We start from the raw sequence: 19,368 nt of genomic DNA on the forward strand, positions 1-19,368 counted from the left end.
TGGGAATAAACATCTTGTTCTGTGGCTTTATCAGCTAATGACTGATGGTTGATTTCCTCCTCCCTAGACATGTCACACAAGATTTGTGCTTCTCAGCCTGCAAGTCGGAGGCAGGTGAAAATCTCTGCTGAACATGTTGTACTTACACATTTGTCAGAAGCTCTCTTGCCTACCTCTACCAACACACAGAAAGTGGCATTTCCAGGAAACAGGCCAGTGTAGCTTTTGCAGTATTTTTATTACTTTTGTAAAGAGGCTGAGAAGGGTATTCTCAGTAGCAATAACAATTTTTCCTTCAGACATTTTGCATGGCTGTGAGTGGCTGTGATACAGGAATACACACATTTACATATCAACCTGGCAGCCAGTACTACTTACACCTTCCCATAGCTGCGATGTTGATGGTTCATTTTCACCCTTGGTAGCATTTTATGAAGGTGTCAGTGCCAATATCAATTCCCCTCAGCAGCAGGATTCTCTGTAAATAGAATCAAGCAGAATCTGTCATAAATCAGGGGGTTTTGGGGGTTTTTTTTAGAAACAATTTGTGAGATTGTGACTTTTCCCACCCTTTTCTACCCTTTTCCCAGTCAGACTATTTCGAGACCTATCAAATAAAGAGTGGAAAAATACATTGAAGGTTTTCTAGGTAGCACTTCACATTCTGTTAATACACAGGATTTTTGGTAGCAGTTATCACAATAAGAGGCTTTTTTTAATAGCTTATTTTCAATAACAGAGCTCAAGATATTACCTTTCATGTTTCCATTCTCCTGTTGCTTTTGGTGGGCATTGTAGTGTAAGACCTTAAAGATCTGTGTCCATTGGAAATGGATGGAGTACAGTGGCAGCTTATTCACTGGTTTAGATGGAGATTATCTCTTCCCCAAATTCAGAAGAGGTGTTCTGTCCTCCATGCAAAAACTGCATTTCAGGTGGCTGCTCATGCTCAGTTGGAAATCCTTTCTGTCACCTTCACACAGACTTTGGTCCCAGCCTTGGACCAGATCTCTGATTTCTCTCCTCTCTGATCTTAATTTTTTCAAATGTTTTTGCCGTTGGAAAGCCCACTCTCAATTGGGAATGAAGATGACTTTCCTTACCAAAAGAAACTTGTGCTCATAACAGGATGCCACATGTGAATCTCCTTACCATGTCCACCCTTAGCTCACCATGAGCTCTGCCCCCTTCCCTGGGGCAGAAGGGACGGGTTCTCTTGGTCTTGGTGTAACCTCAACTCTGCTGACATCTTGCTTATCTCTCTCAAGGCCACTGACTCAGGTATAACACATCCCTGATCCTGGGGACTGATCAGGAAATACAAGCTCCTCTCACTAAATTAGTCCCAAAGTACGTCTGAATTCCTTTAAAACAGGTTAATTATCTGTCGAATGCCTTAACTTGGTCCTTCTTTCAGTCTTGGCTTTAAGTTCATCTCAGTAGATACTCATCCATCAGAAACAAGACTCACCATTCCTAGTCTGTCACTGTCTATTGTGTTCTCCTCCATGTGGGATCCAAGTGCCCTTTTCTCAGCATTGGACACTCTGGTCTTAGCTGCCTGTGTATCCTACTGCTTTGTGCTGATGTGCCTCTGAAAATAACAAAATACAGTAAGGAATGTTAGAGAGCTCTTTAGGGGGATTCTTCTCCATTTGTATGCACTAAAACACTCACTCCAGATCCTAGGAGCAGGGAAATTTCATTCAAATGGAGTTAATGCAAATGGAGAACTAAGCTGAAAATGTTTTAAATCTGTTTTACTCTGTTGTGTCTTAGTGCTCCATTCGGATAATTAGGTACAGCTTTCTGAAGGAGGTCAGGTGCAGCCATTAATGGCAATCTGCTGATTTCCAGAACAGGTGTAAAAGAGTAAGAAAAACTGAAGTTTCCAGTAAAGAGTGAACTTTGTTTTTAGATGAATTCCATCTTTCTGGCTTGTACATACAGAAGTTTTTTCTATATTGAAAAAGCTCTCTACTCCCTGTCCCTGTTGTATGAAATGATCTGTAGTTTGCTTTAATTACTGTGTAATTGATTACTAAAGATAATGCTTTCTTTATGGTCACTGCCTGTGCTACAAGTCAGAAAGAAGCCTTTACACTAAGCTAGTCCTGCAAAAATCTTTTTGATCCTTTTCAAGTCTAGCTGTAAACAATGAAAAAATCAAATATTCTCAGGCTTCAAATGGTCCAGGATAACCTTCCTTTCCTTCATTGTCTGGAGACAAGGCTTTCATTTTGTAGCCAAGTAAGCATCAAAGGATCACAAACTTGGAAACAGCAAGTTATGGTGGAATGACTGCAATGAACCCTTTTATTATTATTATTATTATGAGAGTCACTCCTTTGGCAGCTCCCAGTTCAGCATTTGTAATAGACAGAGACACTGGTAAGTGAAACATTATGGGATTCATTAAATGTAATTTTATAGGTTGTAACTAAAACCATTGACACTCAATAGAAATTTTCAATACAATGCCTTTTGTTGTACATTATACTGAAAATCATATGTATATCCAAGAGAGTTTGGTTATGGTTATGTTTCTGTTCACAATGATTAAGGGCAAAATAACATTTTTTTTACCACATAGTTCCACAAATTAACTGCACAGAGAGACTGAATTCTAATCCAAGAACTATTTCCACGTAAGCAAGGAACAATTGCTAAATACAGCTGAGCCAGCCAACAGAGAACGAGTGTGTGCCAGGAAAGCAACAAATGAAACCCTGCCCTGCACAATGCTGTGTGAACCATTGGGAACATCACGACTCTGGGTGTTCCTAATGGGGTGCCAGAAATCTTCCTTCTTGCCTGGTGGTCAGGGGAAGATGCAGAGCACTGCTTTGTCAGTTTGTACAACTGAAAGAAAATGCAATTTTTCTCCTTTAGATAAACTGGAGAACACATGTTTTGCAGAGGCAAGAAGAGGAAGAAGAGAATCAGCATAGGAGTAAACAGAATCTTGATTTATATAACTCCCTTTTGAAGAACAGGAACCCCTTAGGTTCAGTTAGGGCCCTGAAGTAATTTCTTATGCAAACCAACCTGAGCTCAAAGCCAATAGAAAATATTTCTTTTTAAAAGCCCTCTAGATTTTTTTGTAAGATCATGACATTTGCAGGGACAGGTGAGCTGATGTGAAAAGAAAACAGGCTGGTATCACTGGGGCTTGTCTCTCCCATTGCAACGTGGCCTAGAACCTGGAAAAAGCATCCTAGCATCTGCAGAGAGAACATTTCAGTCCTCTCTAGAAATTAATGATATTTTAGCAAAGCACAGTGGAGAACTGAGGAACCTCTATACTGTAGCCTGAGATCATTAGTGAGGATGATTTGGTTTAAAACCTTTTCCCTGTTAAGCCAAGCAGAATCTAACCAGAAGGGCAGCTGAGCCTTTGCCCTACCATACTGCTTCTTGCCTGTAAGAGCTGGCATTTGTTGGACCTGGACTGAAATGGTTTGTCTGCTAAAGAGGTGGCAGATGACAATTTATGTAGTTGCTAAGCTCTTAAAACCAATAATGATCACAGCATCAAGTCCCATTGAAATGCTCAAGACTGCATCTCCAAAAAAAAAAAAAAAAAAAGAGGAAAGATTAGTACAACACAGCAGAGCATTTGCAGAATTCCCATAAATAAACCCCTGATGGCACCTGGAGGATGAATCAAAGTCAGCTTTCCCAGGAGAGACAGTGCAGCCCCTCCTGACCATGAGCTGCTGCTGATAACCCACCTGCACTGTACCCTGGTGAGTCAAGCTCTGTTTCACACACTTGGGCACAGATTAATTAAGAGATTCCCTAAAGCTGAGGAAGTGGACACCTGGCAGTACAAGAAAGTGTCCTGACCCCAGGTGAAACAACAGTTCCTCCTAATCACGGGGCTGAGGGTGGTGTTTACTCAAATGCCAACCCCTAAGGTGCAGACCTCAGGAAAACAGACTGGGGAAACTCGCAGCTTATCTTCCAAAGACTCCCCTGTTTTTTTACAGTTCTGTATGTAGCCAAACTGATTTCTATGTCCCTTCACTGGACTTGATTCCTCTTCTTTCTGCCTTTTCTTCTTCAAGCCCCAGGCAAACAACTGCTCTAATAGAACATAGAAGCTGCTTGGAAAAGTTAAACCTTATGTACCCTCTCAAGAGCTTCCCTTCCTTTCAATGCTGCTGTCCCTAATATGACATCTAATTTCAGGCACAGCTAAGGGCAGAATTTGATGTCTTTGCATACATTAAATTATTTGAAGAGACATCTCAATGTACAGTTACAGAGGACATTGGATTATTAAAACTGAAAATAATAACAAAAATAAATCAATAGCTTTGGCTTCACTTCTGCAGTTTGGGTTTTTCCATGGTGGCTTTACCCCTGGAGTCACTGGCTGTGACAGCTCAACTGTAGGAGCAGCTGAGTCTGGGGTCAGGAGTTACCTCACTCAGGGTAAGCTCCCTGTTCCAGCAGCTCTCACCTCACACCCTCTGCAGACAAGGCTCTCCTCCTCTCCCAGCAGCTCCAGCCTTACCTGCAATTTCCCTGGAGAGACAACTTCTTACTCTCAGCTTGCAGAGGCAGTAGTAAGAATTGGGATTTGAAGCTGTTCCTGTTGATCTACAGGGATGGAAGGGAGAGGAGACATCAGTGCCTGGCCTTTTCCCTCCCTTTCAGACCAGCAGAGAATTACCTTGCACAGACAGGCTTTCTGACAAGGAATATCACCAAACCCCTTCCCTGCCCAGCAGCTGAGAAGGAGCCATTCAGGGAGCCCTCAGGGACCAGGGCCAGACTGTGCAATTGTGCAGCTTTGTCCAAAGGCTGCAGGCTCAGGCATTCAAAGAAAAAAGGTGGCAAGAAATTAAATTCTGTGACTTTTAGGCTTTGAGCAGTGATGGAAAATCAGGAGGTTCTTTACCAGTCCAGACAGGAGAACTCCTGCAGCAGGGCCTCTGCAACAAGAATTTCATATGTAAATTTTTAGTTAATTGGATGAGAAAAAAAACCCCTGACACTGGAGTGTTGTAGACAGCAAAACACCACAGCAGCCCAACTGATTCACAGATTCTTTACATTTCTTTCAAAGTACAGCTGATTCCTGAAAGAATCAGAATTCCAGAAAGGCTTCTGACCATCAGATGGTGAAAGAATGTAGTATTAAATAATCTCAGTCCAAGAGACACAATCTAAAAAAACAACAACAACAACAAAAAACCAACACATAATTGATAAGATACAAATCAATTCCAAGAACTCCTAATTTGATGAACAAATCAGGGAGATGATTTATTCACTTCAATGATGAAAAAAATTATCAGATGATTTTTTCATGAGAGCAGCTCTGTTGCTGCAGCTCTGCTGCTCTGACTACCTGTCAGCTGCACAACATTCTTTCACATTTGATTGCTACACTGCAACTATATGTCCTGAAATTTTCTGTGAAAAGAGGGAATCCCTTACTAAGTTCCTATTTAGGAAGGTTTTCAATCACAACAGTTGCAGCACGTTTTGCTGCCTGCCCTCATCCAATACACGTGAGCTACTGCCCAGCCTCCTTCCACCTAACCCATTTTCCCAAGCATGAACTTCTACAGTCACTGTAGAAATAAAATCAGAGGTTTAATTTCATTTCACATTTTTTTAGCTTTATAATAGAATTTTCTACTTCCTCAGCTTTAAAAATATATTTTTGTTTTAAAGGATATAAGCTCTTGTATCCCATTTTCCCATGCTTACTGCTGAATTTATTAGAATTTATTTGCCCTTGGAGCACTTTAAAAACCCACATTTTTAAAAAATCGTACATTTATTTCTTTACCAACATTTTTGCAAACAAATTTGCCATTTTCCACTTGCCACCAGTCATTGCACAGTTGTGGTGCATGTTCTGTCCCACTCATACAGTGCCAAGGAATCACTGGAGAGGAACAGGACCAGGACTGTGTCTGAACTGTGCTGTGTTGCTGTGTCAGCTACCAAATTGCAGTGTGGGATTTTCTGTTTTCGAGGGTAAATCTTGTCCTTATACAAAATAACAGCAGGGGGAAGTAATGCCTCTATCTGGAGTGATTCTTCTCCTGCATGGGCTACAGAAATACAATGAACTGTTTGCTTCTTGTTTAATAATCATCACAGAAAACCCACTGGCTGTCAAGAGGCTGGTTTAGTGTGCTAAAATAAACGCTGTGCCCATGGTCTGCAGATTTCTCTTCCCCTTTCACCTCAGCCAGACTGTTTAGTCTAATCTACTACCTGCACTCAGCTTACTATTCCACTTAGCACTAAATATAATCAAAGTAAAAGGCTCATTTCTCCCAGCTGTGTGGGAGAAAAATAGTAGAAAAGATTTTGTGCATTGACTGCAAGATTTACACCCCTAATGCCCCCCAGGTTCTGATATGCCTGCACAGTATTTCATGCCCTGAGCTGGAGCCCAGCTACCTTTTGCCTACAACCTCCCTGGTCCAAAAGATCCCAGCTACTCCCAAGGCACTACATGGTCTAAGTAATTACTCCTTTACAGTTGTTAAGCTGACAGGATTTTTTGATTCTTTCAAATGAAAATTTAAATAAAGACTTGAATTTACCACAGCTATAGTTTCCAAGTGAAAAGGTACAGCAGGCATCTGGGAAAAACCCTGCATGGAACAAGTGAAAACCAGATGCATTTTATTACTTGGAAACTGAAGAAAAAAATCTGAACTACTTTTTCCATTTACAAGTATTTCTTCATATGCAACTGGCCAGCAGTAAAATCAAGATTTCACTAAACAATCTACAAGTTTTGCAAATGCCTCTGACAGTGTAAAACACAGCCTTAATGCCACAACATGAAGGACTAGACCCAAAAAACCCCTTAACCTCAGCAATACTGAGCAGGAGAGGAGGAAAATCCAGCAGGAACTCTGGGAACCCCACACCTTGACAAAATACATCACAAAGCAGCAGTGAATGCACACTGCTCTGTGCACAAGTTTCAGGAACACAAAAGTTATGGAAACAGATTCAGAAAGGTTGATGATAGCCCAGGAACAGTTTGGTTTTCTGTGACAGGGGTTGCTGAAACTGCAATTAATGTAAGGAAAGCACAGGCTGCCAAGGGGCTATTTTAGTGTTTGGAGAGCAGCAGAGGGCTGAGAAAGTGCAATTGACTTCAACTCAGCTGTTTTGCCAAAAATGGCATTTGTCTTTGAAAATGATAAGCCAAGCCAAAGACAGAATGCAAGCTCATCTATAATCAATAACAAATCTCAAAATAAATTAAACAGAGTTGCAAAATTAAATTTGGGCAATAACAACTCGATAATTAAAGAAATGACAACAAAGCATTATTGGAAAAATATTTTTGGCTGTGTTAGCCCAGAGGGGCCACTGCCCTGGGCAGAAAGCCAGGCAAGGCTTTCCTTGCTACAGCCCCACAAAGCCTGGCTTTTGGATGCCCTCCCTGCTGGCATATTCTACCCCATTTCCATCCCGCCCCCAAAATCAACCCTGCTTTGCCCCAGCCCTGCACTGATTGCAATGTAAGAGTGCACAATGCACAGTCCCTGTAACAGCAGCATTTCCAGCAGGTATTAAACCAGGTGTCCTCAGTATCCTCTACAGTTTAGACAGTGCATGAGAAAACCACATCCATTATTAGCAAACATCCTGGGGGCAACGCTTGTTGCAGAATAGACCTGAACCACACACACAGATCATATCCCAGTAGTGCACAGAGATGCCAAAGCCATTCTTCCAAGGAACAGCTATGTTGCCTGACAGAAAACAAAGTGGGAAAAGCCTCCAACAAGAAGGGCAAGGTCGAGGCAGAGATCCCTTTGCACAACCACTGTTACCACAGAGCATGAAATCCTGTGGAATTCCCTGAGGGAAATCCTCCTCACAGCCCTTCAGAAACCAATCCACAAATCGAGCCCTACAACACTTTTGTGGCAAACACAGAGCAGGACCCTTCAGCCACCACTTCTGTGCCTTGTCTCCTGGTTTTCTAATTTACCTTGTTGGACTGCCTGAAACCAGCCTGTGGGATATTCCTGTCAGGCTCTGCTGGCTTCAGCAGCTGGCCCAGAACAGCCTTCCCTGCATTGGATTTAGGAGACTAGGAGGAACATGTCCCAAGCTGTGAGGCTTCTGCCACTCTGAGCATCTACACTTGCACCACTTCTGGTCATTAAGGAAAGGGCAAGGGCAGCAAAGGGAACAAGAGCCTTCTTGTATGGAAGAAATTCATACCTAAACCTCATTCAGAAGGGAAACACTAAGGCCATTCAGAGAAAAGCTACACTAGAATTTCTCTGCAAGAAGCTGAGAACACAAGGACTCTTGAAACACCTCATAACAAACATTCATTTATTGTTTATTTCCCCCATATGAATCAACCATCTCAGAAATTCCATCACACGCAGGGCAGAAAAAGGTTATATACAAGAGGGACATACACCCCCAAAATAAGATGTACAGATTTATCGTGGAAACCAAGAGGGAGGGGAGAGGACAAAACCAAAAACAAGGGCATTGCAGTCAGACTTTGACTTTCAGTTACAGAAGAGATCTCTATCTCCATAGAAGTGGGGTTTTCAACTATTAAATAAATGGCATCTTAAAAATAGAACATTTGACAATTTCAACACATGTATTATTATTTCTTTTAAATAAATATTGCATGGAAATGATGCTGCTTTGCCACCATAGCTGCCTCCTTTCTTTCTGGGATTAAACAATCACCCCTGGTTTTCCTTGGATTAATGGTTTGCTTCTTAATGGCAAATGCTATTTCCTCCACTGCTACATTTTGATTTCTGTTTTTATTTATTGTTTGTTTCTTTGTTTTAAAGGCCTGAATAGGCCCAGGTGAAAATTATGAGCTTCCTTCCTAACCCTCTGCAGGCCCCTGACCTGGCTCAAGGTTGAAATATGATGGCTTTTCTTAAAATTTCCTATTATTTGAACACTCTTTCTCTGTGTCCTGGAACAAAACCTACCTTCCTGCTGTGGAGTTTGGGAGTGATGCTTCCACAGATTGCTTTCAAACTGAGAGCCCCCAAAGAGCCCCTACACACCTGTGACACAAACTGCCTGTGATGTTCTTTCCCACCAAGCCCAGAGGAGTTTGTCCTGGGAATGGGAGCAGCCCTCACACAACCAGTTGTGCACAGCAGCCAGCACCTCTCCTGGCAGCAGGGAGGGATATGGATGCACACAGAAGGAAAGTACCAGGACTCCCCTGTCCCTGCTGCCCCTTATGCTTTCCCCTAGCACTCTGCTACAGTTCCTGCAGGCTCCCACAGTGGTTTCCAGGTGCAGTAAAGCTTTTGTCTTTCCTCCTCCTGCCTCAGCTGGTGAGCCTAGAAATAGCTGTGTCCGAGGACAAAGTCCAAAGGTGGCATCAATCCACCAGTCTGGGATCAAGTTCCAAAGTGCACATCAGCCTCCAGGCTGGCTGCCCATCCCCACACTTCCTGAGAACAAAACAGTTAATGCTGAGCCCTTCTCTGTCCCTGCTTACTCTGAGCAGTCGCTGCTCCAGGGGGGAGGAGTGCAAGCAAAGCTTGAGAGGTAAAATGGGGAGTGGGGACATGGATCTTCCTTCCGTTTCTGTTAGGACAGCTTATCCCTGAAATGCTCTGAGGCTTTTAACAAAGTGAACATAAAAGGCCAATCCCTTCAAGGTGCAGAAAGGCCCAGCCATGATCCTGGTGGTCCTGCGCTGCCAGGGAAGGTGACAGGAGAGCTCCCTTGTGCTCGGGACCAGCACGCTCCCATCACCTCCTCCCAGAACCAAGAAAAGCCCAAGCTTCCCCATGGCAGGGGCCCTTTCTGCAGAAACTGCTTTTGGAAATGCAAACCTTTTGTTGATATTTATTTGCTGTCCATTTTCATGAGCCTAAAACCCATGAGCAGGTATTTTACAAGGGGGGGCGGGGTGGGGGGGGTACTTCTGCACATCTGCAGACCTGTTCCTCCCTAATGGTGAAATTATGTGGAAAAGGGAGATAATTCTTTCTCGTAAACACAATTATTGGGGGATACCATCCTTCTCTTCAGCAGCCCCATGTCAGGGACAGGGCAAGGGATGTGAGAGGGGACCGGCAGGCTAAGGCACACTAGTATGTATGAGGATGGCAGGATGCTGCTGTCACACCACGAGGAATCTTTGGGAAGAGAAGGCTGGCACATCACTGAATTCACAAATGCCATGGGTGCTGCCTTCACTGACACTGTGACAAGGAAAATAATGCTTGGAAGCAGCTCGTTATTCCCTTTCTTGTTCCCTTGACAGATTTCTAAGTCACTGGGTCCATCCTATAGTGTGGCTGAGAGAACACATGAGATGTCTCCCACATGAAGAAGACCCTACTTTGGTACAAATCCTGGTCTTAGATAGTCACCAAGACCCTCAATGGCTGCAGGCAAATATCCAAATGCAATTTATCTTATGTTCCACATTTAGCCACTTAATCCCTCCTTAACCAGAAGCAATTCCTTCCCATGGAAGCTCTTAGAACAATGTCCAAGCAATCACAGTGAACCAGTGCAGCTTTTGCACCCCCACTCCCCAAAATGACAAAAAAAATCAGCCCAACAAAGAATCCTCATGGTGACATCCCTCAGCAGAGAGGCAGAGCTGTTTCAAACCCACCACATCATTTTGTCACCCCAACTGTGTTTGGCTTGCGAGGCTAAAGCTGAGCCAGCCCCTCAGTAACACAGCTGGAGTGCCCAGGGCATGGATGTGCATGAGAGCACAGCAAGGAGGACCAAAGCAGTGATGACTTGAAAAAGGAAACTTGCAGCACTGAAGGCAGTGGCTTCCTCATTTATGTCAGCTGGCTGACAAAAGCAGGAGGTTGAGGTTGGAAAGCAGGCAGAGCAGATCCTTTTGCTGTTTTTCCTGTAACATAGTGCTGTCTGGTGCTTGATGAGGTTGCTACTTGCTCTCTGAGGAACAAAGACACCAGAGATTGCAACTCCTCTGCCATGTTGTCTGGGCACACAACTGCTGCAGGCTGTGGGATATTGCATAACCACCTCTGGAGGCAGATTTCCTTCTTGTCAGCATCATGTGCAATTATTGTCCTGCTGGTTATTTGTGACAGAAATGTTTATAGACCATCAATACATCGGGCCATTCAGACAATTCATTGCACTTCATCGTTTTAAAGGAAGGTGCCATCCTCCGTCTCTTCTTTTTCAAGGTAGCAAAGTGCTACCCTAGAAAAACACAGTTCAAGGGTTTTCCAGTGTAACCAGATAACTTCCAACTTTGTTTAAAATATTCTCCCTTGCAGGTGCTTTGTATTGAACAATTAAAAAAAAATTAAACTGTTTCTGAGGCTTCAAAAGTGCAAAAAAACTTCAAGATATTTAACCACCTGGAGAACCAGTTAAGGCATATTTGCTTCCAGTCTCAGCCACTGTAATCCCTGTCTGATGTAGTGTACCAGGTCTGTCAGGCTACTGGTCAGTGCCAGAGCACTCGTTGCTCTGCTGAGTTCAGCAAAAAACTCTGGGGAAAAAAGGGAGAGAAAGAGAAAATTTGGTTGGTTTCATACACCAGGCACATCTGACAGGCAAGGAGTGACAGCAGCAGCACACAGCTAGCCAGTCCTGATAAACCGTGCTAGTGCAGACAGCTCAGCAGTGTCAAGGGATGGGAAGGCTGACAAACACGGCAGGCAATGCAGGCATCAAGAAAACACATTTACACACACTGAGCCACCTCCTCATGTCCTGACTTTAAAGGACACAGGGGCAAAAGTCTGGGTGTTTACACCACAGTCCCTGCTTCAAGCTTCTCTCAAGTTCCAAAGAGGACAAATTTGAGTGTCTTCCTGAGCAGCACTCAGAAGCACACACAGCTGTGTTCTCTTTCATTCATCCATCCTCAAACCTTGGAGGCATCAGAATTTCTCTATTTGTGTAGCTTGCCAAGCTATACAGCTCTGGTTTGGATTGCTTATGGCTGAGCATGTCAGGCAGATCTCACATTCCTCCCATCCCACCACCAACTCCAGGCATCCTGTTCCTCCTCCTGCACAGGTGGTGGCTCTTGCAGCACACCTGACCCTGCTTGTGAGGGGCTGGCAGGCTGCAAGCCCTGGTCTGTGCTGGCAATCATCTGTGCAGGTGACCATGAGACACCTATTCCTTTGCAGTCACCTTCCCAAGACATTCCTGCATAACCTGCCTCCCACTGACACGGGCCCAGTGCCTCACTCTTCAGCTCAACCATGTTGCTAAATACCTTTTCAGAAACTGGTCATTCTCAGCTCTCCTTTTTGACACCCAAAGGTTGAAGCTAGAGGTGGAAAAATTCTGGTTGGCTGTGCAAGGAGCTCTTCAGAAGCAGAGTGCACAACACTTCTTTCTAATACTTGCCAGTGCAGAAGCAGAGAACACTGCTTGGTTGGAAAATCATTCCCTCTGATTTTCCTGCTTTGTTTCCAGAATCCATGCCCTCCATGGGAAATAGAAGGAATTCAAAGCCCCTGTCTGAGCAAACAGAAGATAACCTGATCTGTCAGCACAGCATCATGTGAAAGGAGGACTTCACGTCCATGCCTACAGCTCAGCTTGTCCTTGCAGGGGTAGATCAGAGGCTGAAGACAACCTGTAACAGCCTCGTGAACCACAGAGCTGCTTTGAATTACAGTGAGGAGCTGGGACCTGTCAGTGCACCCTCCTGAAGGCATTTCAGCTCTGCACCAGTGTCTTGGACAGCAGTTACATACAGCTCACTGCTTTCTATTAGCTTAGGACTTCCCTGCATGTAAGATCTTGATACCTAAAGGCTGCTGCTCTTTCTTCCTCTTCTTACACCCTATAAATTGCATAAAGAATCAAGGATGTGGCCTTTTTTATTCATTTTGCATTTTTACTCTCTGCGCCTCTTTGTATGTTACACTGATTATCAGTAAATTCCAGTTCTGAAATGCCTCCAACTGTCCTGAACAGTGACACCACCACCAAGCCTCCATGAGTATTTACTGGTCTCCTGCACAGATCCACTCCCTATAGAATATTTAGGATCCCAGTCCTCATCCCCCTACATCAGGACCAGCCACACAGAGCAAGTTTTTAATTTAGCCTTGACTGATGCAAGGTTGTGCTCAAGCTGCCCTTCCACACATTTTCCTCCACTCACTCCTCTGGCTTATTAGCAGTATCCACTGCTTCTATATGACAGTCTTTTATCAGCCTTTTGAGGACAGAATCAAAAATGCCACACATGAACTGCTGCTGCAAGCACAGAGAACAGCCAACAACCAGTTTTTTATTCAAAGGTAACTTGGAAAGCCTTTTGATTTTCAGCAACTGCCTCATTAGTGTGAGGATTTTTACAGCCTTCCAACAATCCAGCCAGGCACATTGTGCTTATTTTCTTTTGCAAGTTTGCCAACAAGTCATGGCAATGCATCTCTTCACCCACACTGGCTCACAAAACTTTGTGTTGTATGGAAAATGACACTGCTGAGGCCACGTGGGATGGCAGGTCACAGGCTGGACTGCACCCACCCTGTGGCTTTTGTGTTTTCACCACTGCTTGTGCCAAAGGACAATACAACATTTTTAACAATAAAACTGTAAAATAATAATAAAAAAAAAAAACCAACTTGCAGCAATTCCAGGAATTGCTGCTGCAAATACTGGGCATGTGCCCAGCAAGGACTCAAATTCAAGTGCTGCTCAGCTTCTCTGTTAGGCAGAGAAGCCAGCTTCACCATTTTCAAGAAAAAATGACCTGGAAATTTGACAAAAACTAAAACACGAGGCTACAGGCCAAAATTATATTTTTAAACAAAGTGAACCAACTCAAAAAAGCTCAGTATCCCAAAGGAAAAGACAGAAAAAAACCAAACCCCTTATGCTCCTTGTGTTACCACGAAGCAAGTTGGCTGGTTTCCTGCACTTGACACCCTCATCCCTTAGCTCTTGGACATTTGAGGACGCCAAGAAAACCTTTTAATGGGAACACTCATCCATATATCACCTTCAAGTATCTCTGCCAATATGCCCTGGCAGAGATATTCAACATATTTCATGCTTTGATCATTAGGTATGGTGCTTGTTGCACTAAGTGTCAGGATTGAAGCAAATACTCACATAACCATGACACATGAGACAGAAAAGACAAAGGGCAAAACCTTACCTTTATTCTTTCTGGCCAGTGCATCAGCCTTTTCCCAAATTTCATATGCATGGAGGATATAGGAGGTGATGTTGACATAGGAAGAGGTGACACTGGAGATGTGACAGGAGACAGTGACAGTAGAGCCAGTGCTGTTGCCAATGCCGTTGTGGCCAACGCCATTGCTATCATTTGATCCCGGCTGAGAACTCACAGATCCAGCAGGAGAGGGTATTGGAGAAAGAGGAGAAGGCAGGCCTGTGCTTCTGCAGCAGAAAAGAAACACCATCATGAACATTCAGCTTCAGAGCTAAGCATCTTTCCCCAAGGCTGCCTCATGCCAGGAGCTATCTGGTGTCACCCAGGCCTGCAGCATGGAGTGGAGCACTGAAAAGTGAGATGTGCTCAGCTACAGCACAAGCAGTTGCACTTTGAGGGCAAGGCCAAATTTTTGGAAGTGATTGTGAAAGACTCTACTCAACAGGAGAAAATGTGAGACCAGACATTGAAAAGGGCCACTCATCCATCTTCCAAAATCTACACCTACTTGTGAAAGTCTTCACCAGATTACACAAGTGTTTTCCCTAATGCCTTCCAAATCAGGCACACTGAAGCTCCCCTCCTGTGGAGACTGGAGCTTCTGGCAGCTCCTCAGAGCAGCCAGGTCAGCCTACACACACTTATTTATAGACCCAGGGCAGCTAAATGTGGTCAGCCTTCCAGACACAGCCTGGCTCATCACCCCCACCACTTCAACCAACCTAATTTTAGTCCCTGGTATGACAGGGCTTCCACCATGGCTCTCAAGAGACCGTTTACTTCTCAATGAACTATCCTGTGCAAGGTGGCCAAAAAATGTAACTGGAATCAGCACCACTGTCAAAGTCCAAACAACCTTGGCCATAGATTTTGAAAGATGGCCTGGCAGCTGCCTGCCACATGAAATGACTACAGAACACAGAAAAGCTCTTACTCATTGTCATTGAAACACAGACACAAAACAATGAATTTTTAAATCTTACCTTGCAACACCTGGAGAAGGTGCTTGTATTACTCTGAAATTACTCTGCAGCAAGGAATAAAAATGTAGTTAGTTTGGGATTGTTCAGCTGACATCAGTAACTACCACAACCATGCAGCTGGCAGCTTAGTGATGCCTGTGCCCTACCTTGAAGTGGTCATTCAGGAGTCTGGAATACCTCATTGCAGTGTCTTTTTTGTAACCAAACATTGCCATGTGCAGAATGGACTGGCAGCGCATGCTGTGGACAGAAACACACCTGAGTGTCAGTGTTTGTGCCCAGCCCTCATCAGCCTGGTGAGATGGAGGCAGGCACACCTCAGCTCTACTGGAAAGTCAAGAAAGCTCAAAATTTCTCCTCCTTCTGATCATGATAAAAAAGGACTTTGCAAAAAAAAAAAAAAAAAAAAACAAAAAACAAAAAACAAAAAAAAAAAAAAAAAAAAAAAAAAAAAAAAAAAAAAAAAAAAAAAAAAAACACAAGGGAAAGCAAGAAATGAGGAAGGGCTTTCTCTGGTCTTTCACACAAACAAGTGCCCAGGCTCTCAGAGGTGCCAAAGGCTGAGTAAGCCCCCATCCAGAAGTGCCTCATCCATGTTCAGTTACAGCTTCAGTTACACAGCTCAAACATGGGCAGCCAAATCACATTCTTTCACCTTAGGTGAAAGCCCTTATGTGCTCTCAAGTTACCAGCAGATCAAATTTTAAAGCCTGTACCTTCTACACGTGGTCCCTTGTGATCTCCCAGCTTGCTTTAGAGATGTTTCAATTCATTTTGGTTTTTATATTGTGGTTTTTTTCCTTGCATAACTCTAACTCCCATTTAACTCACTCCTTCACCCCTGGAAGCAGTGGATCTTTCCCTCCCATCAGGTTTCAAAGCAGTGCACAAAGGAGCAGAAGCACAGTTACTCACCGTAACACAGCAAAGATTTTTCCATGTGAAGAGACTGAGGAGTCTGCAAATGGTTTCAAAGTCATAATGAATCTAGGGAAACAAAATAAACAGGACCTTGTCAGCCACCAGAGCACTCTGAAGCCGCACAGTTTATCAAAAAACAGTGAATGCCATTATCTTAAAAACAGTTGGAGAGACAGGAAAGCTGCCCCAAGTTCTTAGTCCTGGCACAAAGAACTTTGTAAGATCCCAAGCAGAGGACCATGTGTCAAAATGCCCTCCCCTCCAAACACACCAACCTGTCACCCTCTGAAAGCCACTTACTTGATGAGAACTATGGTGTCACTGAGTATGCTGTAAGCTGATTTTGGCTCCAGCACGTCTGATTCCAAGGCAATCCCATATTCAATGAATAAAAGGGCAGCCTCCAGGTACTGAAAGGCCTTTCCAGTCTTGTCAGTCTATTGGGAAGGAAATTCTCATTTTTTTAACTAAGACCAAACACACTTCTCTCAAGCATACTTGAATTCTCTTTTCTTCCTAGTTAGGCAAGATTTGAAGAAAGAAATATATTTCAGTCTGGCCTCTGGGTGAAAATTAAAGGGTTCTCAGCAGAACCCTTAATGTGATCCTAGCCATCAGCTTTGTGTGCTCCATTTGGCTCTTTTTTCTCAATGGTTTCCTTGAGTAATTTATTATCTTCACTTTTTTTTAGATACTGTTGTCTGGTCTTGGAGGCTTGCCTTCTGCAAGGCACAGGGGGATTTCTCACTCCAGTACTCCCTCCCTTCATTTTTACAGCTTTTATAGCTCTGCAAAGCTAAGCCCCAACAATGCCAGCTCTGAATCCCATTCTCCAGATGTGTTCAAAGAGAAACATCTGAGTGGCAAATAAAGACAGCCTCCCAACACATGACTGAACACACTCCATGTGTGGAGCATGGAAGTCATGGTAGCCAGCGAACCTCATTCTCATGTTCAGGTACCAGGGCTGAGTGCAGGAGCTGGTTAGCAGGAATGTCATGGTCAACATTCCCAGCACAAGGTCAAGACCTACCATCGCATCAGCTTTGTGCTTCAGCCTCTGGGCCTGTTCAATGTAGTATTCCTTTGAATGCTGCCTGAATTGGGGACAGAGAGGAAAAACAGATGAAAAAGGGTAGGATAATTATCAGTTTTACTTTCTTATCTAGAAGATGCTATGGGTGGTTGATTTCTTAAAAATATATATGTTGGAATAACTTACACTTAGAAATAAAAAAAACACCAGAGGCTGGGCTTCCATGGAAGCAAGTCAATTTCCTCATTCCCATAGTTACAACATCTATCATTCCTCAAGTACAGACCCATAAATACATTTTAATTGAAACAAAGAAAATTTGGCAGCAACCACATCTGAGACCAAAACTTGCATTCAAGTTACTTGCTTACAGGAGAGATGGTCCCTAATTTCCAGAGTAGCTTCCCCCAAACCAAAACTTGTAAAACTTTGCTTTCTTGTAAACCTTTACTTTGTGGTGGGTAGGCATGAGAAGGCAGTACAGGGCAGATCTCACTGGGCATATCTCTTTTCTCCTCTCTTTCCTCCCAAAGAAGTGCTCATGAAAAAGCAGAAGCCAGGGTGGCCACATGCCCAGGCTTGCCTCATGTCTTCAGAAAGTAAAGATGAGGGGTGTCAAACAAAAACTTACTTTTCAAACTTGAGCAGAGGTCTCCTTGGCTTAGAGGTACCATTTGGCAAAGAAGGCACTGGGAAAGGCTTTGTGACATCACCTGCAGATTCCTGAAAACAAAGAGAGATAAAGCTGGTTAGAGAGACATGCCTGACCAATTCCAAAGTCTGGCTTTCCTCCGTTTTAAGTGAAAATGTTTATCTGTCCCAAGCATAGTCTATTCCCCAGGCTCTCTTCCCCAGCAACTCCTGCTTGCTTCTCACCTGACTGCTTGTGAGGCCTAACACCATCCAAACTTCTCCCAGGCTCAGAGAAATTCAGCAGCAGGTTTCCTTGCACAATGACTAAGAGAGCAGTGAGGCTGCAAGCAGCACAGTTTTCATGTCCTCTAGCCAAGGCAGAAGGGTAAGATCTATTCACACTTATTTCCACCTTAACCACACAACAATTTCTGATTCCCCATTACTAACTACAGGGAAAAGTAAAAAGCAAGCAGTTAGAGCCAGCTAATACAGTGCCCACAGTCTGGCTTAACACACAGAGAGCAACATCCCAGACCACACAGCCCGAGCCTCCAGTAAACAGCCACGTAATTGCATTTTGTAACCCTGAAATGCAAAGAACCAGCTGCAAGGATCATGAACCATTTTGTAAATAAGCTATAAAAGCTTATAACTGGGTTGTAGTCAATGCCATTGTTTGCATGTTTTCTTATTTTTAAGCAATCCCCTCTTTCTTTTTATAAGTACACTTTTTTTGACACCAATACACCAGTAATGTATTTGCAGAAATGGTGATTAGCATAAACATGATTCTCATGCCTTTGGTGTTTACAGAGTAGGTTTCTGAAGAGAATCACATAGCAGCCATGTTGGAGGAAACATCCCACCAGTTATCCTGGATACCTACTTTGATGCCCTTTGACTGTTCCATATGATTTCCCTCCACTTTCCTGTGCTTGGCAAACAAAGGATCCTTGTGGCTGCTCTTGTTCCTGGCAGGGTTATCCATGGCAGGCAGCTCATCAGGCTCATTTTTGGGTCTCTTTTGGGTCATCTTGGCTGGCTTTGGTGCAGGCTGTGCAGCAGACACGGCTGGCAGTGGTGGGAGCACATCTTTCTTCTGGGTTTCAGATGAAGCTTTTGATGCTCTGGAGATGGCAAGCAAATTCATGAATATGGTGTACATAGAATGTAGGGATTCTTTACAAACTTAGTTACATCATGTGCCAATTCTGTTTTAACTCCTCTGGAAGTGTGAGATGACTTGTTAACAATACAAAGAATTCAACAAAAGTGAAATGAAACTTCAGGGGCTTCACTGTGCTTTAGACAGCAAACCTTCACCTACCATCAACACACAAACAAGCTGCTTTTCAAGTGGGAATAAGTCTCAAACTTGTCCTTGGAGCAAATACTTGTAAACCAGAACATCAGGACATTGCAAAAAAAGCATGCCTCCAATACAGCCCCTTTTTACTCAGTGAGGGAGGTGATTACAGTGACTAAACCCCTGGGAAACATCACTCAACAAGGCAAATGAACTCCAGCACTGCCTGGCCCTCCCCTTTTTGGTAGATGGTATTTTCTGTGGTCAGAGATACTCACCCTGACACTTGATCCTGTATGTGCTTTGACAGAATTAAACTGAGTTC

At 43.6% G+C, this 19,368-nt stretch overlaps 1 protein-coding gene across 1 annotated transcript in view; it reads right to left on the bottom strand.

The window, feature by feature from the left end:
• Positions 1-219: 219 nt before the first annotated feature.
• The window catches only part of AFF1 (ALF transcription elongation factor 1), a 76,558-nt gene continuing 57,409 nt past the window's right edge, over positions 220-19,368 (bottom strand). The window contains exons 13-24 of the mRNA XM_083861673.1: positions 18,624-18,864; positions 17,733-17,824; positions 17,099-17,162; positions 16,366-16,502; positions 16,060-16,131; positions 15,291-15,384; positions 15,145-15,188; positions 14,144-14,388; positions 4,523-11,500; positions 1,472-1,594; positions 755-906; positions 220-478 (exon numbers count right to left, since the gene is read on the bottom strand). Of these exons, the coding sequence (XP_083717799.1) occupies positions 11,379-11,500; positions 14,144-14,388; positions 15,145-15,188; positions 15,291-15,384; positions 16,060-16,131; positions 16,366-16,502; positions 17,099-17,162; positions 17,733-17,824; positions 18,624-18,864 (1,111 nt within the window). The 3' untranslated portion in view covers positions 220-478; positions 755-906; positions 1,472-1,594; positions 4,523-11,378. The remainder of the gene's footprint in view (positions 479-754; positions 907-1,471; positions 1,595-4,522; positions 11,501-14,143; positions 14,389-15,144; positions 15,189-15,290; positions 15,385-16,059; positions 16,132-16,365; positions 16,503-17,098; positions 17,163-17,732; positions 17,825-18,623; positions 18,865-19,368) is intronic.

The sequence above is a fragment of the Zosterops lateralis genome (assembly GCF_965231275.1).
Source record: "Zosterops lateralis genome assembly, chromosome: 5".
NCBI lineage: Eukaryota > Metazoa > Chordata > Aves > Passeriformes > Zosteropidae > Zosterops > Zosterops lateralis.